The sequence below is a fragment of the Hyperolius riggenbachi genome, chromosome 1, assembly GCF_040937935.1.
Source record: "Hyperolius riggenbachi isolate aHypRig1 chromosome 1, aHypRig1.pri, whole genome shotgun sequence".
Classification (NCBI taxonomy): domain Eukaryota; kingdom Metazoa; phylum Chordata; class Amphibia; order Anura; family Hyperoliidae; genus Hyperolius; species Hyperolius riggenbachi.
In genome coordinates this window covers 331,286,923-331,313,614 of record NC_090646.1, presented here as the reverse complement: position 1 = coordinate 331,313,614, position 26,692 = coordinate 331,286,923, and the positions used below count along the sequence as shown (strand labels likewise).

Genomic DNA, 26,692 nt, shown 5'->3' with positions numbered 1-26,692 from the left:
TAATTCGCCATGCAGGAATTGTCATGATACTGGGCAGTCCATACTATCATGAATGACTGCACATGAAAAACGAGGCTTGCTGATAATCAAGTTCCAAGTCACAGAGTTACAAAATGTCCAAGTTACAGACAACTCATACTTACAAACTTAATGGAGGCACAAAAGGGTGCACAGGAGACTCAGAGGAGGACAAAAGGGTGCACAGAAGGCAAAAAACTGAACACAGGAAGGTAGTGATGGGCTCACGAGTAGTCACGAGTCCCTAAGGACTCGAATTCATGATTTAAATGAGGCTTAATTGCCTCAGCTAAGCAGCTGGATGACAGGGGATTAGTTAACCATAAGTCCGTCGTCCTCCCTGCGCTACAAACAGCTTGCATATGTCCTATTGGACGCGTTGCAAGCCTCACCACTGCGCACTTCCTCCTTCCGGCTTGAAGGAAAAAGTGGGTGTAGTAAGGCTTGCAACACGTCCAATAGGACGTGTGCAAGCTGTTTGGAGCGCAGGGAGGACGACGGACTTATGGGTAACTAACCCCTTGTCACCCAGCCACACAGCTGAGGCAATTAAGCCTCATTTAAATAATGAATTTGAGTCCTTAGGGACTCATGACTACTCGTGAGCCCATCACTACAGGAAACACAGAGGAGCCACAAAAAGGGGCACAGATAAGGCACAAAAGTGGGTACAAAAACAGGCAAATGCACATGTTCCAACTTAAAGGATACCTGAGGTGACATGTGACATGATAAGATAGACATGTGTATGTACAGTGCCTAGCACACTAATATCGATGCTGTGTTGCTTTTTTTCTTCCTCTGCCTGAAAGGGTTAAACATCAGTTATGTAAATGACAGTTTCTGTCAGATTCAGGACTGGGTCAGACTACAGTGTAACCCTCACTGATTAGGAATTACAACCATAAAACATTTTCCTGGTAGAAAATGGCTTCTGAAAGCAGGAAAGAGATAAAAAATAGAGCCAATAGTTCATAGAATTTAGCTCTGGGATATTTCAATTAATGTGTCTTTGAGCAGAAACAATGAAACTATAAAAAACTTAAAAAGTACATTTACATATAAAATAAAACTGTGGGATGTCTAAAAAAGTAATTTCTAGGAGAAGGAGAATAGATATCTCATCTGTTTTTTTCACCTCGGGAGTCCTTTAAAAACATTCAACTTAAAGTGGATCCGAGATGAACTTTTACTCATTGCATAATTGTGTTCCTTTCCTATTGTTTATAGGGCATTCCTCAAGCCAAATAATTTTTTGTTTTTGTTTTAATACTCTAATTCCCTATAAACTAAGCAAGCCTCGCCCACAGCTTTTCAGAGAGCCTTGGCATTTTCAGACGGTAGCAAGGGCTTATGGGAGCTCAGTCTGGGCTGGAGGAGGGGTAGGTATTACTAGCCAGAGATTTCAGAGGCAGAGGGGAGGAGGGAGGAGGAGGGGGGATTAGGTTTTTTTTACAGGCTGAGTGCTGAAGATGCAGATAAGCGTGCCTGTGTGTAATGTTTACAAACAACATGGCTGCTGTCATTGTATCACAGGAATATATAATCATATTTTATTGAAGCTATTGGCAGCTAGATTTGCTGTGTAAACTATCTAAACTTTAGATGAGATATATAAACAAGTTCCTTGTTATAGTTAGTTTTTCATCCCGGATCCTCTTCAAGAACATGCCAACAGTCCCTATGTTGTTTGTGACCCAGGGACTGGCTGTATTTGTTTTCAGAGCACTATGGGGAACAACTGCAGTCTCTATAGCAAGAATACTGTTTATCACATGGAGATTAATGCAAGCAGTAGAAGTGAGAGAGACTGTAATCACTGGTGGGGTTTGAGAAATATCCCTGGACTTTGGTTATTACTGCAGTGCACAAGATAGCATTGACTACATTTATGCAGTCTCACAGGAGAAGGTACAGTTGGCTATTTAAAAGATTTGAGAATTTCTGTGCCATGTCAGTTACAGGTTAGAGAAAAATCAACACTAATATATTTTCCATTTCAATCTGAAACTATTTCAACTATTTGTGGCCTTTCTAACGATCTTTTTAGCATTTCCAATATGCTCACTTCTAATAGGTCAGATATAGTCTATATTTCCCATGACAATTTGACCATGCTAAGATTCACTACATACTTTTGTACATAACTTACACATAATATAAGCAAGTTGCCTTTTCTTTATATCCACCTTGTATAAGGTTATTGTCATACTGATAGGGCAGAGCACTGTCAGTAATTGTGACAACAAAATGGATATTTCCATAAAAGTACGGTAAATGGGGTTCATATACATCCCTTCAAGTAAGTAGAAATGTAAGTAATTCAAAGTAATACAAAATGTTTCTTACCTCTGATAGGAAAGTCTGTGCAGATTTCTGAGCTCCTACATGCAGTAAATACTCATACACATATAAAGCTAGTCTGAAAAAGAAGAAAAAACTGGTTCAGTATGTTTACCAACATAAAACTAAATACATTCAAACAGTAAAAAGTGTGATTAAAACAGGAGGGGACCGAGGCTGCACTAAGCAATTATAAGAAGTGCAATAAAAATTGTAAAAAAGAAATTAGGCAGGCAAAGATTGAAGCTGAAAAACAAATCGCTAGGGACATCAAATGTAACCCAAAAAAGTTTTACAAGTACATTAACTCTAAAAAAAAGAAAGGTTGACTGTATAGGACTCCTAAAGGATGAGGGTGGGAACTCAATGGTGGACGACCAAGGTAAGGCAGAGTTATTAAATGCTTTCTTTGCTTCTGTCTTCACAAAAGAAACAGCACTGTTGAAAATTACAGAGGCGGAAGAGTCTCAATCTTCTAACTGTAATATTAAATGCTTAACGCAGGAAGAAGTGAAGGCAAGACTAAATAAATTAAAAATAGACAAGGCACCTGGCCCGGATGGCATGCTTTCTCGGGTCCTAAGGGAATTAAGTTCAGTTATAGATAGACCCCTTTATCTTATCTTTTGTCACTCTCTTGCAACTGGCAGAGTCCCAGTGGATTGGCGTACAGCCCACGTTTTCCCATTATTTAAGAAGGGCAAAAAATCAGATCCAGGAAATTATAGACCTGTAAGCTTAACATCAGTTGTATGCAAACTGTTTGAGGAGTTACTAAGAGATACTATACATGACTTCATAGTAGAAAATAGTCTTATTTCTCAGCATCAACATGGGTTTACTAAAGACAGGTCCTGTTTGACTAACATGCTCGGCTTTTATGAGGTAGTGAATGCTAATATGGATATTGGGAATGCTGTAGATGTGATATACTTGGACTTTGCAAAGGCCTTCGACACTGTTCCCCACAAAAGTCTGGTGCAAAAGTTGAGGATGCAAGGACTGGGGAAGAGTCTGTGTGCATGGATAGGGAACTGGCTAATGGACAGAAAACAAAGAGTTGTGGTCAATGGATCGTACTCAAAATGGGAGACTGTTAGCAGTGGGGTCCCACAGGGGTCTGTTCTGGGTCCAGTGCTCTTCAATTTATTTATTAATGACCTAGTAGATGCAGTAGTGAGCAATGTTGCTATTTTTGCAGATGATACAAAATTGTGCAGAATCATCAACTCTCAGGAAGATAGTGTCATATTGCAACAGGATCTGGATAGGATGGCTATATGGGCACATAAATGGCAGATGAAATTCAATGTTGACAAATGTAAAGTCATGCATTTTGGACGTACTAATGGTCTAGCACCATACAAAATAAATGGGATACATCAAACTTGGAGAAGGACTTAGGAGTACTCATCGACAACAAGTTAAATAATCATACTCAATGCCAAGCAGCTGCAGCTAAAGCTAACAAAATTTTGGGATGCATTAAAAGGGAAATAAAAACTTGAGATGCTAGCATAATATTGTCCCTGTTTAAGTCTCTAGTAAGGCCACATCTGGAATATGGAATTCAGTTCTGGACACCACATTACAAAAAAGATATTGCAGTTTTAGAGCAGGTGCAGAGGCGAGCAACAAAATTGATACGTGGGATGGAAGGTCTCACTTATAAAGAAAGGTTAGATAAACTGGGTTTATTTAGTCTAGAGAAAAGACGCCTTAGAGGGGATCTAATTAACATGTATAAATACATCAGAGGGCAATATAATAGCTTGGCGGATGAGCTTTTTGTCCCTAGGCCTTCTCAAAGGACTAGAGGACATGATCTGCACATGGAGGAAAAACGTTTTAGCCATTTATTTAGGAAAGGGTTCTTTACAGTAATTGTGATTAAGATGTGGAATGCATTGCCACAGGAAGTCGTTATGGCAAACTCTATACCTGCATTTAAAGGGGGTTTAGATGCTTTCCTTACATTGAAAGACATCGATGGCTACAATTACTAGGTAATGCCTAATGATGTTGATCCAGGGATTTTATCTTGAAGAAATGCAAAGAATGGAAACTGAGAGCCCAATATAGTGCAGTATGTCTTGGTAAATGGAACAAGACAAAACAACAACAAGTAATATACTCACAAGTTTGGGTTACCACTAAGGCAACCACTGAAGATGCGGGTGGGGAGAATTATAACCTGACCCCACTCAGGTTTAAGAAGTCGCTCTCTGTAGACAGGAAAAAAACAGGGATACACCCCTCCACCAAGGGTGGACTAGATCAACGGAAAGTGAGGAGTAACAGAGGCACCAAATTAGAGTAAAATAATTTAAAAACCAGTAGACAATATAATTTAATTTAAAATAGACAATATAATTTATTTATTTATTTAAAATCTGGAGATTTTAAATAAATTATATTGTCTATTTATATACGACTCATTGGCTGGTCACTATATACCTGAGGGCGGTAACCACCAACCCCCCTCCTTTTAAGTGGTTTTTAAATTATTTTACTCTAATTTGGCGCCTCTGTTACTCCTCACTTTCCAGGGATTTTATCTGATTGCCATCTGGAGTTGGGAAGGAATTTTTCCCTTTAGGGGCTAATTGGACCATGCCTTGTAAGGGTTTTTTCGCCTTCCTCTGGATCAACAGGGATATGTGAGGAAGCAGGCTGGTGTTGTACTTTATACTGGTTGAACTCGATGGACGTATGTCTTTTTTCAACCAAAATAACTATGTAACTATGTATTAAATCCAATTTCATATCATAACTAAAACAGAGGTATATGTGAGCTGATTTAATATGGCAAGCACAATATGCAACGTGCTGCAACCCATAGATGTCACCAGGGTAAAACTCCAAAGTACTCTGATTACAGTAAACTGAAACAGGATTGGAAGTAATGAGTGATTATAATTTGCACTTCATTATTGCTCTTTGCTCTGCCTTATTACACAAGCCATAACGTTTACATTAAAATTCTCATATATTTATAACTGCAGGACCATGCAGAACCAGAATAGAGGTACTGGCTTTAAATAAAAACATGCTTTCCATTTTATGCTATAACGCACTGACCTTACTATATGTGGGATTGAAAGTTAGTCGCTAAATCATCACAATAGTCTTGGGGGAAAATTTAGTGTAAGTACAGGTGTTCTCTGCTGGTATAGACAAGGTTGTTAGTGATCCATCATATTGTATTAGTAATGACTTAAAGAGGAACTTCAGCCTAAACAAACATACTGTCATTAAGTTACATTAGTTATGTTAATTAAAATAGATAGGTAATATAATCTCTTACCCACCCTGTTTTAAAAGAACAGGCAATTGTTTGCGATTTCATGAGGGCAGCCATCTTTTTGGTTCAAAGGAGGTGACAGGGAGCATGAGACACAGTTCCAACTGTCCTGTGTCCTGATCACCCCTCCCAGTTGCTAGGCAACGAGAACAAGAACATCAGAAATCCCATCATGCTTTGCACAGCATCAGGGGAAAAATGCCCGGGCAGTTTTCTTTAATAGGGCAGAGCTTAGCTAAAAATGCAGCTAAAAATGATGCTTTGGTACGAAAAACAAAGTTCTGATGCTGTGAAACTGTTAAAGAAACACCAAGTCTTTTCAGTTCTGCTGAGTAGATTTTTAGTCTGGAAGTTCACTTTAACACTATCCTTTGTGAAGTCTTTCTACTGTCTGACAGTTGACTGTGGCTGGCTTTGGGTGGTCACATGACTTGCAAAGTGATCTGGGAATGTTCAGATGGATTCAATAAACAGGGAGGCTTTTTTATTTATTGTTTTGCACAGTGTATAATTTCATGACAGCACACCACATGGCAAAACTGCAAAGTACCTTTGCAAAAATGGTGATAAAATAATTTTGAATTTAAAACAATATGGGTAAATTTTATTTATTCATAGCTACTTTTAAGTAGTCACCTGAACCTGTAAAGGCATTTGACCATTCAGTACTAGAAAGTTATTTTGTAAGTAGGATGAAAAATTAGCTCTTGGAGAAAACATTTGAGAAAATATAACTGAATAAGGGCCATTGGGGTCGATTCATAAAGCATTTCCGCATTCGGTAATGCAGAAAACTGCTGACTTTACAGAGAACTTAGGAAAATGTCAATTCATAAAGGTTGTTACCGCATGAAAAGCTGAAATGACCGAGCAGTGAGGTAAATTACCGACTTGTGCGGTAAATACCTCAACACGTCAGTAAATGTCAATTCATAAAGCCTACAACAAGCGGTAAAGCCACAAAACAATACCGTCTGCTTTGAAGTGGTAAAAAGAATGCAGTATCTGTGCGAGGAGACTGTGCTGACTGACAGGAGCAGGGAGCCAATAGAAACAGCCCCTGTCTTCCGCAAGTCTGAATGATTGAATCTGATAGGACCTGCAACCTTCCCCGGCAGAACAAGCTTTAAAACCCCCCAGGCAGCAGCAGAGTGAGACCGGAACAAAAGAGGCATCCTCTGAATACCTTAGGCTGTGTCTGTTTAACCTTTTGGGCACCTGTTTAAAGATATGTAGGAGCTAGAACAGAAAATAACGTAAGCACGGCATGTGTAAAGTTTTTTGGAAGTTAATCTAAGCTGTGGCAATTAAACACAATGTTAAGAAAGACTAATAGACAGATTCAGAGCATATTCAGAGCCAGCAGAGGCAGTATAACAAAACATGTACATCTAAAGTCATGTCGGGATGCCTCTTACTGCCCTCACTGCATGGAACAGCTTGTAACAACACAGAGACACTCCACTCTCTTCTGCTGTTTTTGTCAATGGGCTTCAGTAATTTACTGCACTTCTACAGCACCTGTGAACATGTTTATGAATTAGCACACAAAAATACTGAATGCGGTATTTTCCCGACCAGCTGTTTTTTTCGCACAGCCTTTTATGAACTGACCCCATAGTGTTTAGTTGTAATTGGAAGCTGACAAGCTGTAGTTTGGTAATATTCACATGTGCCCTTCTGATCTAAAGGAAGTGAGATTTTAGTGGTAAGACTCTCTAAAGCTTTCAAGAGGACAATCAATATTTCTCTGATCAAAAGTTGGTAGGGGAATATTGATAGTTTTGCTGTCTTGCAAAATTTTATTTAGTTCAGAAAGTAGATGATTGCCTTATAAAGCTAAGTAAACAGTGACTGCATATTGCTCCCCTCCAGCGCACGTATTACTATGCTACTGAGTTGAGTGCAGGGAGAGACAGCTCTCCCTGCTGCCGCTAAGCTCTCTGGCAGCATTAAATACTATTTCCCCCTCTGAGTTATAGCAACTTGGAGGGATATGTCATCCCCAAATTACTTTTATGCGCCCCATGCATCAGAGCATTGCTGCTATGAGGGCGTCCAGCTTTGGTGCTCGGTGCTGAGCTGGCAATCGCCGGATCCATTACTCTTACGCATTGCTGCTATGAGGGCGCCCAGCTTTACAAGAATGCAAGAAACACCACTAAACAAATTCAACAGCTGTGAGCCCAAACTCAGTCACAGTCAGATTGCTGCTACAGATGGCCCGAACCTCCGATTTTCGGTTCGCGAACCTCCCGCGATAGTTCGGTTCATGCGAACTTTCGCGAACCGCAATAGACTTCAATGGGGAGGCGAACTTTGAAAACTAGAAACATTTATGCTGGCCACAAAAGTGATGGAAAAGATGTTTCAAGGGGTCTAACACCTGGAGGGGGGCATGGCGGAGTGGGATACTTATCAAAAGTCCCCGGGAAAAATCCGGATTGGACGCAAAGCAGCGTTTTAAGGGCAGAAATCACATTGAATGCTAAATTGCAGGCCTAAAGTGCTTTAAAACATCTTGCATGTGTATACATCAATCAGGGAGTGTAATTAGAGTACTGCTTCACACTGACACACCAAACTCACTGTGTAACGCACCGCAAACAGCTGTTTGCGTAGTGACGGCCGTGCTGGACTGGTGCGCACCATGGGAGATGGGGCTGTGTAGCTGGAGAGGAGATTGCAGCACCAGTAGAGTTGAAGTGCCACTCAGCCAAGGAGGAGGCGGAGGACGACAGCAAAGAGGATGTAGCAGGAGGAGAGGAGGTGGCACCAGGCCAGCCTGCAAGCCGTAGAGGTGTCACAAGTTGGTCTGCTGCACAGCCACGTACTCCCTGCTTGCCATCGGTTACCAGGTTGACCCAATGGAGGATTGACTTCTTCGCAGTGGGAGGGACGAGTACTTAATAGGTTGCATGCAAGCTGTTACAGGAAACCAACATCCTCCAGTGGTAGACAGGTCATGTGTATGCTCGGTGTGTATTCGACCCCACAAGTGGGGCTTGCACTCTTTTGCAGGTAGGCACTAGTCTGTTTTTAAGTAGCGCTGCTCATTTACTTGCTATGTACTAATTTAATTCGTTTTTGGTCAGCTGCTCCTACTTAACAGCCATGCTTATGGTGTACATGCAAAGCTTCTGTTTGGGTTCAAGGTGTGTTTGTAGTTCCTGGGGGGGCTCAGCGCATCTCTGATTGGAGGCCATTCGGAGGCGGCCTGGTGTTGCGCTGATCCACCTTTTGCGCAATTTGCGATTTTTCAATTTTACTTGGTAGCGCACCCAGGCTATGCATATACACAGGTTAGGATTTAGTTAGTGTTAGGCCCCTCCCATGGAGGATTGACTTCTTCGCAGTGGGAGGGACGAGTACTTAATAGGTTGCATGCAAGCTGTTACAGGAAACCAACATCCTCTAGTGGTAGACCGGTCATGTGTATGCTCGGTGTGTATTCGACTGAACAAGTGGGGCTTGCACTCTTTTGCAGGTAGGCACTAGTCTGTTTTTAAGTAGCGCTGCTCATTTCCTGGCTATGTACTAATTTCATTCGTTTTTTGTCAGCTGCTCCCACTTAACAGCCATGCTTTTGGTGTATATGCAGAGCTTCTGTTTGGGTTCAAGGTGCATTTGTAGTTCCTGGGGGGGCTCAGCGCATCTCTGATTGGAGGCCATTCGGAGGCGGCCTGGTGTTGTGCTGATCCACCTTTTGCGCAATTTTCGATTTTTCAAATTTACTTGGTAGCGCACCCAGGCTATGCATATACATAGGTTAGGATTTAGTTAGTGTTAGGCCTCTCCCATGGAGGATTGACTTCTTCGCAGTGGGAGGGACGAGTACTTAATAGGTTGCATGCAAGCTGTTACAGGAAACCAACATCCTCCAGTGGTAGACAGGTCATGTGTATGCTCGGTGTGTATTCGACCCCACAAGTGGGGCTTGCACTCTTTTGCAGGTAGGCACTAGTCTGTTTTTAAGTAGCGCTGCTTATTTCCTTGCTATGTACTAATTTCATTTGTTTTTGGTCAGCTGCTCCCACTTAACAGCCATGCTTTTGGTGTATATGCAGAGCTTCTGTTTGGGTTCAAGGTGCGTTTGTAGTTCCTGGGGGGGCTCAGCGCATCTCTGATTGGAGGCCATTTGGAGGCGGCCTGGTGTTGCGCTGATCCACCTTTTGCGCAATTTTCGATTTTTCAATTTTACTTGGTAGCGCACCCAGGCTATGCATATACATAGGTTAGGATTTAGTTAGTGTTAGGCCCCTCCCATGGAGGATTGACTTCTTCGCAGTGGGAGGGACGAGTACTTAATAGGTTGCATGCAAGCTGTTACAGGAAACCAACATCCTCCAGTGGTAGACAGGTCATGTGTATGCTCGGTGTATATTCGACCCCACAAGTGGGGCTTGCACTCTTTTGCAGGTAGGCACTAGTCTGTTTTTAAGTAGCGCTGCTCATTTCCTTGCTATGTGTAAGTTATGTACCTGCCCTGACCATGCTTGGCAGACCAGGCATCCGTGGTCAGGTGGACCATTGACCCAACGCTGTGTGCCAGAGATGACACCACTTGCCTCTCAACTTCACGGTACAGTTTGGGCATCGCCTTTTTAGAAAAATAATTGCGGCCTGGTATCTTCCACTGCGGTGTTCCAATGGCCACAAATTTACGTAAGGCCTCAGAGTCCACCAGCTTGTATGGTAACAGCTAGCGAGCTAACAGTTCCACCACGCCAGCTGTCAGACGCCGGGCAAGGGGGTGACTGGCAGAAATTGGCTTCTTACGCTCAAAGATTTCCTTCATGGACACCTGGCTGCTGTGGGCAGAGGAGCAGGAAACGCTCAAGGGCAGAGGCGGAAGTGGAGGAGGGTGGCTGTGAAGGTGCAAGGGAGAGAGCAGCTGAAGATGCTGCACCTGAAGGAGGAAGAGGAGAAGGAGGGTGGCTTTTCTTTTGTGTGCTGCTTTTGCTCAGGTGCTCTTCCCATTGCAGTTTGTGCCATTTCTCCTTGTGCCTTCGTAAGGCACTTGTCCCTACGCGAGTGTTGGCCTTTCCACGGCTCAATTTTTGGAGGCAGAGACAACAGATGGCATTGCTCCAATCTGAGGCAGACACATTAAAAAATTTCCAAACTGCTGAGCCCCCCTAGGGTGATGGCACTATGGTGGCATCAGCAGCTGACGTTGAAGGGCATGATGGCTGGCTGTACATAGGTGGCGATACATGGCGCCGGACACTGCCACCAGCTGTTTCTGATGACGAGCTCCCCCTGCTTCTTTCAGGAACTCGTGTCCTCCTACTCCTCTCTGACTCCCGCTCTGAACTGTCCCCTTGGTCATCTTGTCTATTAGGAACCCATGTGGGATCCGTATCATGAGAATCATCCTGCCCAGCTTTGCTTGCCTCAGACACCTCCAAAACTGCACCAACAGCAGATACTTCATCATCCTCCTCCTCACACATTATGTCCATAGTGTCGCCGTCTAACTCAGACATATGAGGTGGTGTCTGAGTCTGGTTGTAACAATAATGTGAATCAGTTAATTCCCCACCAATTAACTCCTGCGAAGTGTCAAATGCAACGGATGTGGTGCTTGTAGTAGCGCTGGTGGCTGCGGAAGATGAGGTGTTCTGTGTTAAATAGTCAACCACGTCCTGACAATCTTGGGAGTTGATGGGACGTGCCTTCTTCTGAGCACTGTACTTTGGGCAGGGCCGCACAAAATCACATCAACACGGCATCGCACAGACCTGCCAGGTGGCCTTCCTCTGGGTCTGCCTCTACCTCTGCCTGTTTTGTCTGTTGTGTCCATGTCGGGGGGGATGAAGTGAAAGGTATGCACTGATTTGACTAATACAATGTGCAGTCACACATGTGCAGTTAACAGGTATGCACGGAGTGGTATATCACGCTGCGTGCACTTACGTAGGTAGGTGGGTGCACTGAACACAACAGGTAGGTATATGCAGTAATGGGTATTACAATGTGCACCTGTCACACACAGACAGGTAGCGGACAGGCACAGTGACACTGCGTGCGCTCAACTCACGTAAGTAGGTGGGTGCACTGAACAACAGGTAGGTAGGTATATGCAGTAATGGGTATTACAATGTGCACCTGTCACACACAGACAGGTAGCGGACAGGCACAGTGACACTGCATGCGCTCAACTCACGTAGGTAGGTGGGTGCACTGTGAACAACAGGTAGGTAGGTATATGCAGTAATGGGTATTACAATGTGCACCTGTCACACACAGACAGGTAGCGGGCAGGCACAGTGACACTGCGTGCGCTCAACTCACGTAGGTAGGTGGGTGCACTGTGAACAACAGGTAGGTAGGTATATGCAGTGATGGGTATTACAATGTGCACCTGTCAAACACACAGGTAGTCACTGAATGTGCTGGGCCTGGCAGTGGCACACACAGTATGAATTATCAAGGCTGTCTATGCAACACAAGTGTCAGTGGGACACACAGAAAAAAAAATAGATCACAAGAACAAGATTAGTTCTAAAAAGAGCTGTTGTGGGGTGCTATTTTAGCAATAAGAATCAGCAAGGAGCAAGCTAACAAGCCTACAAAAGCCTAACCAATCTTTCCCTATGAGAGTCTTCAGCAGCAGCAGCTGTCCCTTCTCTATTTACTGCAGGCACACGAGTGAGTAAAATGGCCGGCGATGCCTGCCTTTTATTGGGGGGGAGTGGCTCCAGGAGGGAGTGCAGCCCGATTGGCTACAATGTACCTGCTGACTGTGATGTAGGGGGTCAAAGTTCACCCTAATGGTGCATTATGGGGGCGAACCGAACCTCCGCAAAAGTTTGCGGTTCTCCGTGATCGCGAACCCCCGGAAGTTCGCCGGCGAACCGTTCAGGCCATCTGTAATTGCTGCCCGTTTCCCACTTTTTGTTGATTACTGACCAGCGCCAGCTGTGGTAATTTTCTCTCTGTCATGTACACATATTTCATTTATTTGTATAGTGCTATCATCTCTGGTGGTGCTGTACATAGAAATAAACACATGCAGAGGTGGTAAACAACATAAGGACACTTTCACATGGGAGGCTGAACTATGCATTTCTCAGGCAATTCAGTCTCTCGTCTATTGGCTACTGAGCATCTTCCAGGTGCAATTTAATGCAGTCAAATGACTGCATTTGTAACTCCACGTGTGTCAGCCTTTGTCACACAGCAAGAAACCGCTTTATGTTGTGTCTGAGTGCAGCTACAGCAGTGCTCAGATGTGACTGATTAAGACGTATATAGAGTACAGGTGTATAAAAGAATACAGAAATATATAGATTAATACGCATGAAGGAAAGGAAAAAAATACTATACATGAGAATATATTTGTACAATGATCATCATAACTCCTGTCCTGTACAAATCCTTATTAAAATGTGAAAGATATTTATGCAAACTTATTTTAGGCAAGAATTCATGGTTCAGCAATTTGGGTGTTTAGGTCTCTATATAGCGCATCACTTTTTCCACATTTTGTTATGCTACAGCCTTATTCCAAAATGGATTAAATTCATTTTCCCCTCAGAACTCTACACACAACACCCCATAATGACAACATGAAAAAAAGTTTACTTGAGGTTTTGGCAAATTTATTAAAAATAAAAACGGAGAAATAACATGTACATACGTATTTACAGCCTTTGGTCAATACAGCCCCAAGTCTTTTTGAATATGATACCATTAGCTTGGCACACCTATCTTTGGGCAGTTTCGCCCATTCCTCTTTGCAGCACCCTTCAAGCTCCAACAAGTTGGATGGGAAGCGCCCGGTGCACAGTCATTTTAAGAACTCTCCAGGGATGTTTAATCAAATTCAAGTTTGGGCTCTGACTGGGCCACTCAAAGACATTCACAGAGTTGTCCTGAAGCTACTCCTTTGATATCTTGGCTCTGTTCTTCGGGTCGCTGTCCTGCTGAAATATGAACCATCTTACCAGTCTGAGTTCAAGAGTGCTCTGGATCAGGTTTTCATCCAGGATGTGTCTCTACATTGCTGCAGTCATCTTTCCCTTTATCCTGACTAGTCTTCCAGTTCCTGCCACTGAAAAACATCCACCCAGTATGATGCTGCCATTACCATGCTTCACTGTAGGAATGGTAATGACCTGGTCATGAGTGGTGCCTGGTTTTCCTCCAAACGTGACGACTGGCATTCCCACCAAAGAGATCAATCAATCTTTGGTGCATCAAACCAGAAAATTTTGTTTCTCATGGTCTTCATGTGCCTTTTGGCAGACTCCAGGCGGGCTGCTAAGTGCCTTTTAGCAAGGAGTGGCTTTCATCTGCCCACTCTATCACTCTACCATACATGCCTGATTGGTGGATTGCTGCAGAGATGGTGGTCCTTCAGGAAGGTTCTCCTTTCTCCATAGTGGACCCCTGGAGCTCTGACAGAATGACCATCTGGTTCTTTATTACTTCCCTAAAACCCCTCTCCCCTAATCATTCAGTTTAGTCGTTCTTGGTAGTTTTGAACTTCTTCCACTTAACAGATGATGGAGGCCCCTGTGCTCATTGGGACCTTCAAAGTAGCAGAAATTGTTCTGTAACCTTTCCCAGAATTGTGCCTCCAGACAATCCTGTCTCATGCTAGGTACACACTATACAATTTTCTGGCAGATTTACCTGCCAGGTTGATTATTTCCAACATGTTCGATCTGAATTTCAAAGATTTTTCAATCGTTCTTAAATCATTTTTTTTTAAATCTTTTTTGATCAATTTATGTTCAGTTCAATTAAAATCAATAAAAAACATATTAAAAAAAAACATTTTAAAAAACGATTTATAAAATCAAAAGATCGATCGAAATTCAGATCGGACATGTTGGAAATAATCGATCTGGCAAGTAAATTTGCCAAAACCTCAAGTAAACTTTTTTCATGTTGTCAATTTGGGATGTTGTGTGTAGAATTCCAAGGAAAAAAATGAATTTAAGCCATTTTGAATTAAGGCTGTACCTTAACAAAATGTGGAAAAAGTGAGGTGCTGTGAATACTTTACAGATGCACTATAATTGCACAATGCTTATCACAATTTAAGTCTGCTAGTCGATTCATGGGCGCTCCCTCTCTGCAGGCGCAGACCGCTCCTGGCTGCGGGAGCGTGACAGGCGAATATGCAAGGTCTGATTGCGCCTGTGCTGGCTGGTGTCGTCTGATGGGATTACCGTGCCACCTAGTGGAGGATCCAGGTGGCCTGGGATGACGACGAGGGACTGTCAGCCTGAAGGGGGATGGAGGAAGCCGCAGGTAGGCATATTTTTTTCTGTCATCTCAGGTACTCTTTAAAGAGACTCCGTAACAAAAATTGCATCCTGTTTTTTATCATCCTACAAGTTCCAAAAGCTATTCTAATGTGTTCTGGCTTACTGCAGCACTTTGTACTATCACAGTCTCTGTAATAAATCAACTTATCTCTCTCTTGTCAGACTTGTCAGCCTGTGTCTGGAAGGCTGCCAAGTTCTTCAGTGTTGTGGTTCTGCTATGAACTCCCCCTTCCAGGCCCCTCTATGCACACTGCCTGTGTGTTATTTAGATTAGAGCAGCTTCTCTCTTCTCTCTTATCTTTTACAAGCTGGATAAATTGTCCTTCGAGCTGGCTGGGCTTTCACATAGTGAGGAATTACAGACAAGGGCAAAGCTGTTTGCAGGAAGAAAAGAGCAGCCTGAAACTTCAGTGCATGAGAGATGCAGGGGGAAAGAAACACACAAATGATCTCTTGAGATTCAAAAGGAAGGCTGTATACAGCCTGCTTGTGTATGGATGTATTTTCTATGTGTGGACATACTGTACATCAACCTACTTCCTGTTTTGGTGGCCATTTTGTTTGTTTATAAACAAACTTTTTAAAACTGTTTTTAACCACTTTTAATGCGGCGGGGAGCGGCGAAATTGTGTCAGAGGGTAATAGGAGATGTCCCCTAACGCACTGGTATGTTTACTTTTGTGTGATTTTAACAATACAGATTCTCTTTAATGCATGTGGTATATATCCCCAATGTTTCTGTGGCTCATTAAAAAAATGGGTCAATAGATTTAACAAGTACCTTAACTCAGTGACACTGGTGTTAATTCCTTTCAGAATTACTTGAGTTTATGGTCATACCCAAGGATGAATGCTTGGTAAACATAATTATGGACCTCTCTGTAAAGGTAAATTCCTTGCATACCATTAGCGCTGCTGGTCTAGATATACCTTACCCCTGCTGTCAGCACTTTGAGAAACAAGCGCTATACAGAAGTTCTGAAATATCATGTTGCTATGCAGGGGGGATGAGGCATGATGACGTGGGATCGAGTTGAGAAACTTCCGATTAAAGAAGGGAAAATAGGCTTTGGGGTTGGTGTCTGCAACAATTGGTGTCAGCACACAGAGAGTATCTGATTATTGATGATCTGCAGAATCACCAACAATACAGATGTATACCTGATTATGGGTGATCTGCAGAATCACCAATAATACAAGTATGACTAACCTCTGGACACCTAAAGAGTGTAAGTGCTTGGTGCAACTGTAAGGCTATCTCCCGTGGAGCGAGAGACACAGATACTACTGCAGCCAATGACCACCTGAGGGGCAGGTGGCCCCTGACTGTGCAGTGACTATCTCTTTAAGCGGAGGAGATAGAGATAATCCTGCAGCCAGTGATTCCCTGATGGATTGGGAATCAGACTGTACTGCAGCCAGTGGACTCCTATGGGGTAGAGGCCACTGGCTGGACTGCAGGAAGGACTCTCTGAGGAGCAGGAGGTCCTCACAGCTAACTGACACCTGGTGGATTAGTGTCACGGGTAATACAGACAGACTGATCACTCGAGGGATGAGTGACAGTCAGAAGGGTCAGACAGGCCAGGTCGGCAACACATGAGCAGATAAGGTGCAGTGCTGATTCGGTAACCGGGTACAGGCAAGGTTGGCAACTGGTAGACAGATAGGCAGAGGTACCGAATCAGAAAGCAAAAGAGAGGTCAACAGAGCCAGAGGTCATAACAGATATCAAGCACAATAATAGTCTGAGGTGTGAGGTCCTTGGTCTCGACACCCGGGAACTAGTCTAAAGAATAACACAGTCTCCTATGCTTGGGTGTGAGGTCCTTGGTCTCAACACCCTGGAACTGATCTAAAGTATAACACACTGATGACAAAGTAAACATCAAGAGCGGAATATGGCTAAGTGTGAATTCCCAGTTCCAACTGGTTCTAACACACTGTGGGATCTGACTGAGGTCTGAGTGCTCACACGTAAGTATTCGCAATGGCAGACAACCAGCAACTGACAAGCAAGATCTATATATACTACAGTGCTCCGCAGCGTCGTCCCCAACCACTCAGCCAATCAGGAGTTCCGCTGGGATCAGCTGATCGTCCTGATCAACAACAACAACAACAAATAACATTTGTAAAGCGCTTTTCTCCCGTGGGACTCAAAGCGCATAAGCATGGCTCCGACCATCGTGGTACAGGGGAAGAATTTTATAAATCTGGAAATGCCAGGCTAAACAGGTGGCTTTTCAGTCTGGATTTGAATAGCTCCAGGGATGGTGCTGTCTTTACTGGGTGTGGTAGGGAGTTCCAAAGAGTAGGGGCAGCATGACAGAAGGCTCTGTCTCCAGATTTTTTGAGGTGCCCTCTGGGAGTGACCAAGTTTATAGAACTTGCTGATCTGAGGTTGTGAGAGGTGTGGTGCAGCTTCAGCAAGTCCTTCATGTATCCAGGGCCCAGATTGTGCAGGGATTTGAATGTCAGCAGTCCAATCTTGAAGAGTATTCTCCATTCTACTGGTAGCCAGTGCAGTGAGTGAAGGATCGGTGTAATGTGACAGTGGCGAGGCTGGTTTGTTAGCAATCTGGCAGCAGCATTCTGCACTAATTGCAGGCGACGCAGGTCCTTTTTGGGGAGACCAACATAAAGGGCATTGCAGTAGTCCAGCCGTGATGTGATGAAGGCGTGAACTAGGGTTGGAAGATCCTCTGGGGGAATCAGATGTTTAATCTTTGCAATGTTCTTCAGATGAAAGAAGGAAGATTTAACTACAGATGAAATTTGGTTTCTGAAACTCAATTCCCCATCGATTAGTACGCCAAGGCTGCGCACAAGGTTGGAGCTGTTTATGTCTGAATTCCCAATCCTGATTGGTGTTGCTTTAGGATAGAGCTGTTTTGATGGCGAGCACTGGCTTTGGACAAACAGGACCTCAGTTTTGTCAGCATTCAGTTTCAACCAGTTATCATTCATCCATGCCTGAAGCTCAGCTAAGCAAGAGTTTATTTTTGGGGTAGGGTCTGTTCCACCAGGTTTGAAGGACAGGTATAGCTGTGTGTCATCGGCGTAGCAGTGGTACGTCAGGCCATGTCGTTGGATAAGTGTACCGAGTGGCAACATGTAGATTGCAAACAGCAGATCAGCTGATACCTCTCCTGCTGGCATAAAGATCCTGTCTTCTGGCGTGCGCGCGTAGCTCTCCATCTGTTTGCACCAGAAGGCCCTGGCAAACCAGACACATGTTGCTGTGCGGAAACCGCTGGTCTGAACGCGGAGACAGCCGCCGCGCCGCCAGACCGCGCGGAGGCATCTCCGCTATTCATTACAGTGTCATTTAAAGATCCAGCATGCACAGCTTCTGGCATTGCTGGCCATGGTTTCACCTACTCTGGTCTCTAAAGCTTGAACCGCCTCACCCACTTTCTCTCCTCCCAGATCATCTACAGCAGGGATCACTCAGTCATCAGAATCTGTACAAGCTAAATTTTATTGCCATGCTTGGCGAGAGGTTCTCTCCTCCTGTTTGAACAGTGTGTCATGGAAATTCTCACATATGGGGATATGGAGCAGTGATAAATGGTATCCCCTTACCACACTATCCAAACTAAAATATTTCTTCTGGAACGGGACTTTAAATTGTGTGAACATGAAATATATATATATATATAAATTTGCAGCTGTTCTTGGCCAATATATTTTCTTAAGTGTATCTGAAATGGGCTCCTGCAATAAAATATACATACCTGGGGCTTCCTCCAGCCCCCTCCTGATCGCTCCCACGGCGTCCTCTTTTCCCTCTCCATTCACCCACAACTGGCCCCAGAAAATCCGCCAGTCGGGGGCCAGTCGGTGCATGTGCAGTCCCGGCCAGGCGCACTTCCCTGTCTCGCTCCCGTTGCTGGGAGCATTCTGCACAAGCACAGAACGCTCCAGGCGACATGAATGTGGCAAGAGTGCGTGTGCGGCAGGGCCACGCATGTGCATTTGGCCCTGGACCAGAGGACTTTTCGGGGCCAATTGCAGGCGAATGGAGAGGGAGATGAGGACACCGTGGGATCGATCAGGCTGGAGAGGGCTGGAGGAAGCCCCAGGTATGTATATTTAATTGCGGTGGTCCCATTTCAGGTACACTTTAAATTACATCTTTATGTTTGAAAAAAAAAATCTAGTGAACAACCATGATTATGCCTTAGCAAAGCGAACCGATTTTCTAACACTAGAGCACAGCACTAGCTTGCAATATGGAGAGAGTGTCCATAATACTACTTATAGTAGAAAACAATGGCACTTAATTTACTTAGCTAAGAGTGGAAGGAGGGTACATACTGTGAGAGTCCCTCAGAATTTTGATAAATCTGATCACGGGGTCCTCTTTTATAAAGCCTGGCACACACATCTAATTTTGACTGGCCAATTTTACCACTTCCATATTGTATGAGAGCTTACCTACATAATCTGTTCATAGTATTCAAAGTCTGTCCACATACTACATGGAAGTGGTAAAATTCACAGTCACGATCAGTGATTGGCCAATAAAAAATTGGATGTGTGTTTGCACCTTGTCTTTTTTGGGGGGGAACCAACCTGCTAGCTGCAAGTAACACATATTAAATATTCATATTTAATGTATCATATTCACCTGTACAACATAAAACAAAAACATCTACCTTCGTGCTAAACAATAAATAAATCATAAATATTCTCCTTCAATACCATTTCCCGCATTATGCTTATTTCTTACAGGGAAAGAAATTTGAATGGAAAGAACTGTTTTGTACATAGGAAGAACTAAGTATAAGCCTTTTCACCCATTGATGCAGTATTTTCTAGCGTAAATATTGCTAGGTGAGCAGGAGAAGAAATTGTAAGGAAATACAGCGCTAGACATAGAAAGGCACTACTCAGAGCTACATCACAGCAGGAAGTCACTTATCTTTTAAAGGTGGGTGCACACGTCAGATAAAAGTCTTTGGAGAATGAAAGATCACAGACCAATTTTACCCCCTTCCATGTAGTAGGAGAGCCATACCTACACAGTCTATTCTATGGGGCTGAACTCCCCATCAGATAAAAATCTTTGCAGGATGCTGCACACAAAGATGCTGCACACAAAGATGCTGTACACACGCAACAGATCAGTATCTGCAAAAGATCTGTTCCTGCAAAAGATCCGTTTCTGCAAATTACATTTATAGTCTATGATATCTGCAGATCCTCATACACACCTTGTTTAACGGACAATTATCTGTAGATCAGATCCACCAGGATGGATTTTCAGATCTGCAGATAATTGTCTGATCTGCAAATGAATGTCCATTAAACAAGGTGTGTATGAGGATCTGCAGATATCATAGACTATGAAGGCATTTTGCAGGAATGGATCTTTTGCAGGGATTGATCTTTTGCAGATACTGATCTGTTGCGTGTGTACGGGCATCTTTGTGTGCAGCATCTTGCAAAGATTTTATCTGATGGGGAGTGCAGCTCCATGGAATAGACTGTGTAGAGTATGGCTCTCATACTACATGAAAGGGGGTAAAATTGATCTGTGATCTTTCATTTTCCAAAGACTTTTATCTTGACGTGTGTACCCACCTTAAGACATTGCACAGGTTTTTGACACCTGAACAATTAACTCCAACTTCAGCATTAAACAGAGGTTAATGAAATGTGAGGGAAGCTCACTAATTAACTTTTGTAGTGCAAATTGTGCAACTTTTTGCTGCAGTAAAAAAATAAAAACAAGGCGAGCTTTGAAAAACATTGTGCATTATTTAACACGGGGCTTCTTCAAAAACAAGTTTACAATCTGTTTTAAATTATAACTGCATTTTATTTCTGAACTATAAGGAAAATATACTGCACTTTTGACATTGCTTTTAAAGGAAATATACAGTAAGTAGACAGTGGAGACAGCTGCAATGTAATGCAATGTATCACATTGCAGCTTTCATTATGATTGGTCAATCTTTGACCAATTTTACCACCTCCATGTAGTATGAGGGTTTACCTACACAATCTGCTCTTAGTATTTAATATCTGCTGACCCTTATACAACATGGAGGTGGTAAACTTGGTCAGTGATTGGCCAATCATAATTGAAAATGTGTACCAGGCTTAAGGTTATGCGACCTGCAGAGTTCATCCAATGCAATGCGATCCAATGGACTCCAGTATCCCATTGTGGAGAATGCACTGTGTTACAGTATAACACACACATTAACAGTGGAAGTGCAGTATACCGTACGTTTTATTGACTATGTACTTCAGGATACAAGATGAAATGCACACATAACATGCGATGCAACTTTCCCCTCCGTTGTATTCCTGTTTTTACACACATACACTTGCTAACTGCTGTTGATGACCATTTACTACTCTCCTACTACTCCTCTTGTGTTCAACACTGAATTTGTCTTCTGTAAAAATGTTCAGGCAACTTTGCACAATAGTTTAAGTGCTGCTTCATCATACAAGTGTCTGGGCCTTTTGTGAATGTTGGCAGCAATAGATACTTTTTCAGTCAAGAACATGATTACTGCTCTTTGTTTTTGCTCCATACCCATAGTTCTGCAACACCTGGAAATACAAAAATTGTGTTGCTCATGCAGTAAGCATTACTAAGGTGGTATAAATGTATCACATTTGGGTTTCTGGCCTCAGAGAAAATGACAAATGGGCATTTCTTTTTGTATGGCCATGTATGATTTCTTTGCATTATACAAGTATCTTGTGCACTTCATAAGTTCTAGCTTTATCTGTAATCATCCAAAAGGAGCATATGTTTGATGAGTAATGAAATATATTAATATGAAGACTATAGTCACTATAGGTTACTATAGTAGCCTCTAGAGAAAATGTAGAAGTATTGAACTCTAGCAATATAAGCCACCTAACGTTCTGACCTTAAAGCGGATCTGAGATGAAAAACGAACTATAACAAGTAACTTGTCTATATCTTATCTAAAGTTTAGATAGTTTACACAGCAAATCTAGCTGCAAACAGCTTCAATAGAATATGATTATTTCTTCCTGTGATACAATGACAACAGCCATGTTGTTTGTAAACATTACACACAGGCAAGCTTATCTGCATCTTCAGGACTCGGTCTGTGAAAAAAACGAATCCCCCCTCCTCCTCCCTCCTCCCTTTTGCCATCTCTGGCTAGTAATACCTACCCCATCCTCCTGCCCAGACTGAGCTCCCATGAGCCCTTGCTACTGTCTGAAAATGCCAAGGCTCTCTAAAAGGCTGTGGGCGAGGCTTGTTTAGTTTATAGGGAATTAGAGTATTAAAACAAAAACAAAAAAGTATTTGGCTTGAGGAATGCCCTATAAACAATCGGAAAGGAACACAATTATGCAATGAGTAAAAGTTCATCTCGGATCCACTTTAAAGCACACCTGAATTAAGAGTGAGGTGGGCTGCCATATTTATTTCCTTTTAAACAATACCAGTTGCCTGGCTGTCCTGCTGATACCTTTAGCTGCAGAAGTACTGTGTTTCCCTGAATTTAAGACCTCCCCTGAAAATAATCCCTAGCTTATATTTCGAGTATGCTCGAAATATAAGACCTCCCCTAAAATAAGCCCTGGCATTAGACGTGCAGCCGCCTGCTCCTGGCCTCTTCCTTAACCACTTAACGACCAGCCCTGTTTTGTATGATCTGTGCTGGGTGGGCTCTTCAGCCCCCAGCACAGATAAGGTGGCAGGCAGGGCGATCAGACTTTACCCCTTTTTTCCCACAAGGTGGATGTCCTGTTGGGTGATCTGATCGCCACCGCCTAGTTGTGCCTAGCGGGGGGCGCCTCAAAGCCCCCCTCCACAGCGATATTCCCCCCTCCCTCTCCTTCCCTACCTCCCCTTTTCAATATAGGCGGTACAGTACAGCGATCCGTCCTGTACCACCTCAGATAGGCTTCAGCCTATCAGATGGCGGCGATCCCCGGCAAATCAGAGGATTACGTCCCCGGGTGTTTACATTTAGCCTGCAAGCCGCGATCGGAGGCTCGCAGGCTGTTCACGGAGCCCCGCTCCAACGAGCAGCCATTTCCATGGAAACGCAGGTAGGACCGGCCGCCACACAAAACATAAGACCTCCCTGAAAATAAGCCCTAGCACATCTTTATAGGGAAAAATTAATATAAGACAGTGTCTTATTTTCGGGGAAACACGGGTATCTAAATAACACGCCTGAAGTAAGCATGTGGCTAATTCAGTCAGACTTCAATGAGAAACACGTGATCTACATGCTTATTCAGGGTTTATGGCTGAGTCTAGGGTTACACTTGCCAAAAATAAAACGGACATAATGCTTCCCAATGCACAATCGCAGTGCGCTGGGAGCATTTTACGTAGCAGGGAAATAAAGCCAACACTGTTGCTTTTTAGAGCACAGCACAAGCGATTCCCCTTTGCCTACAGTCAGCTGTTCTCAGCTGCCATTTTTCCACTGCCGCAAGAATTAAAGTAATAGTGACAGAGGATCAGCAGGACAGCAAGACAATTCGTATAATTTAAAAGGAAATTACTTTGGCATCTACATATAAAAATAGCGGCTGTTAAAAAGTGTGCCATATATACTGTATTTTTTGGACCATAAAACGCACTTTTTCTACTCCAAAATTAGAGGGGAAAACATCAGAGTTTTATGGTCCAAATACAACAATACGGATTAACTCATAGCCACAAGTACAGTACATACTGTTCATAAGCGGTCCTCCTTTGTCCCTCTCTTTCCACAGCACGTCAAATCCTCCTCTGTCCGGCAGCCATGTGACTGTACTATGTCCTAGCATTTTGTCCACTTCTTATCCCCAGGGCTTATTCTGCACCATGTCCCGCTGCTCCCACGGCCCCCGGGACCATTGGCTCCAGTAAGAGCACAGTAACTAATGTTATTATGGTTACCCACATCACGCTGAAGTGACAGGACATGGCAGCAGGGCATGGCGGACATGGCGGTGGAACATGGCAGACATGCTGTGAAATCTGTGACCCACAAGAATCAAATGCTCTGTTCTGTGGAACTCCCCTGCAACTTTCCAGCATATGGCCGTTGTGGCTGCGGGACATGGTGCAGAACAAGTCCAAGGGAATAAGAGGAGACAAATGCCAGGACATAGTACGGTCACGTGTCGGACAGAGAAGGATTGCCACGCCATTGAAATAGGGAGACACAGGAGGGCCGATTATGTACAGTATGTACCGTACTTATGGTTATACACTGGTCCAATTGGCAGGGCACAAGAGGACAGAGGGGGTCACTAGGGGTCATACACTTCAAAGGCTAGAAGACAGAAGGGGACACAGGGTTAGAGAAGGACACAGGGAGTCAGGGGTACAGAAGAGGATGCAAAGGGACACTGAAAGGTACAAGGGGACACATAGGCACACTAGGGGGACACAGAAGGCACAAGGAGGATATAATAATTGTGGGGGAAACGTCCATGGTTTAGTATATTTTTTTCCTGGGTTTTGTCCTCTAAACCTTATCTTATAGAAAAATGTGGTAGCCGTTATCTTAAAGGGGAACTTCAGCCTAAACAAACATACTGTCATCAAGTTACATTAGTTATGTTAATTAGAATAGATAGGTAATATAATCTTTTACCCACCCTGTTTTAAAAGAACAGGCAAATGTTTGTGATTCATGGGGGCTGCCATCTTTGTCATGGCGGCAGCCATCTTTTTGGTTGAAAGGAGGTGACAAGGAGCAGGAGACACAGTTCCAACTGTCCTGTGTCCTGATTACCCCTCCCAGCTGCACACGCTAGGCTTCAAATGTCAAATTCAAAATGTAAAAAAAAAAAAAAAAAAAAAAATTGCACCAAAACAACAGAACGAGAACAACAACATCAGAAATCCCATCATGCTTTGCACAGCATCAGGGAAAAATGCCTGGGCAGTTTTCTTCTGTGCAGCTAAAAATGAGGCTTGTATAAGAGAAACAAAGTTCTGATGCTGTGAAACTGTTAAAGAAATACCAAGCCTTTTCAGTGCTGCTGAGTCGATTTTTAGTCCGGAGGTTCACTTTAATTTATCGACTAGTAAAATGGGCTCCAGGAAAAGCGATAAAATATTGGTTAATCTACCGATACCGATACTCTACTACTTCCTAAAATATCTGAAATGTTTACTGATATTTTACTATGCCCTAAATTTTCTCTACTCTCACACAGAACCCTCCCTTGGTGGTGCTTAACCTTAACCCATCCTAATGAGCATCTAACCTTAATCCACCCACCCCATCCCCCCATGGGAAACTAACCGTAACCCATCCAGTGGGCACCTAACCTTAACCCCTCGTGGAGAACTAACCTTAACCCCCCTGGTGAGCAACTAACCTTAACTTTAACCCCCCTTGGTGGGCAACTAACCATAACCCCCCCCCCCCCCCCCACACACACACACACACACAGGAAACTAACCTTAACCCCCCCCCCCCCCATGAAAAACTAAACTTACCCTCTTATTTGTTTCTGTTAGATGAATATATTATCGTTTGTGAGTTAAGTTAGTTGAGAATGAAAAAAGTTGGCCATCGTGGAGGCAAGACTTAAAATATTAACAACTTTTTTTGAGAGGAAGTATAGGTCAATCTTTTAAAAACGATAATTTGTAATATAAGGGTCATAATGCACATGAATTATTGATAACTGGTTACTGAAAACCATATAGTTTGTTTGAAAATGAAGGTCAATGCTAAAAAGCAGTATTGTTTGTTTATATTAATGCAGTGCCCATATTAAAAGCAATATTATTTGTTTATAACAAAAAGGTTTGTATCAGTGTGAATGGGGCACTCTTTTCAAGAGGCGCTATTTTTACATGTCTCATTTATGGCAGGCTCCATATCCCTCTCAGTTCATATGTGCTTTGAAGTACTGAAGTATAGTAACCAGAGGTGTCAATAGGGTTGTTGTCAACCAGTGTGGAAACTCATAGTGTCACCAAAGACAGTACTGTTTCTAAATCTACTCCCAACAAACAATGAGCAAATAATTCCGAATATGCATATCATCACTCAAAGGGAATTAAATATAGCTTATCAAAGCCTCTAGTAGCTGGTAAATTACCAGTTGGCAGCTAATTAATCAGCAATAGTTGCATTCAATATGTTCAACTTATTTCCTTCCTTAGACAGCAGAAATCTGCTTGTTAATTGTTGTGCTCATCCCTACCAAGCCCAGTTATTGTTACTGGAAGCAGGAAATTTGGGCTCCGGAGTCGCTGTGGAAATTTCTATGCCACCATAGGTACCCGTAATAATCGACTGCTATGGGAAATCTGGTTGCCTGAGGCTGCCTGCACCTGCTATTTGTAATCGCAGTTTGCATAGCGGGTGCACAAATTTCCCACAGTAGCCGATCTTAGTACAGATGCCTATGGCGGCACCCAAACTTCCATGGCGCCCATTACTTTGTGGCTTTTTGCTGCAGGTTTGCAGCAGGGGGGAACTTAAGGTTAGGCATTGGTGGGGTGGGTTTTAAGGTTAAGCGTCGCTGGGGGCAGGGTTAAAGTTTAAGCATCAGTGGGGGTTATTTTAAGATTAGGCATTAGTGGGGGTTTCTTAAAGGAAACATCAGGGGATTTCAAGAACATGAGATCTGTACAGGTTCAGAAGTATCTGGTAAGTAGAACGCTCTAGTCAATGGGTGCAACCATGAGCGGTGCGGCCATGCACTCTGACATTCGCAGTAGCGGCCGATCTCGCCAGGTCCCTGGCTGCTATGGAGGGGACTC

General features: G+C 43.3%; 1 protein-coding gene across 1 annotated transcript in view; it reads right to left on the bottom strand.

The window, feature by feature from the left end:
- The window catches only part of SSBP4 (single stranded DNA binding protein 4), a 707,712-nt gene that overhangs the window by 567,144 nt on the left and 113,876 nt on the right, over window positions 1-26,692 (bottom strand). Inside the window, exon 2 of the mRNA XM_068233899.1 lies at window positions 2,368-2,440. Within this exon, the coding sequence (XP_068090000.1) occupies window positions 2,368-2,440 (73 nt within the window). The remainder of the gene's footprint in view (window positions 1-2,367; window positions 2,441-26,692) is intronic.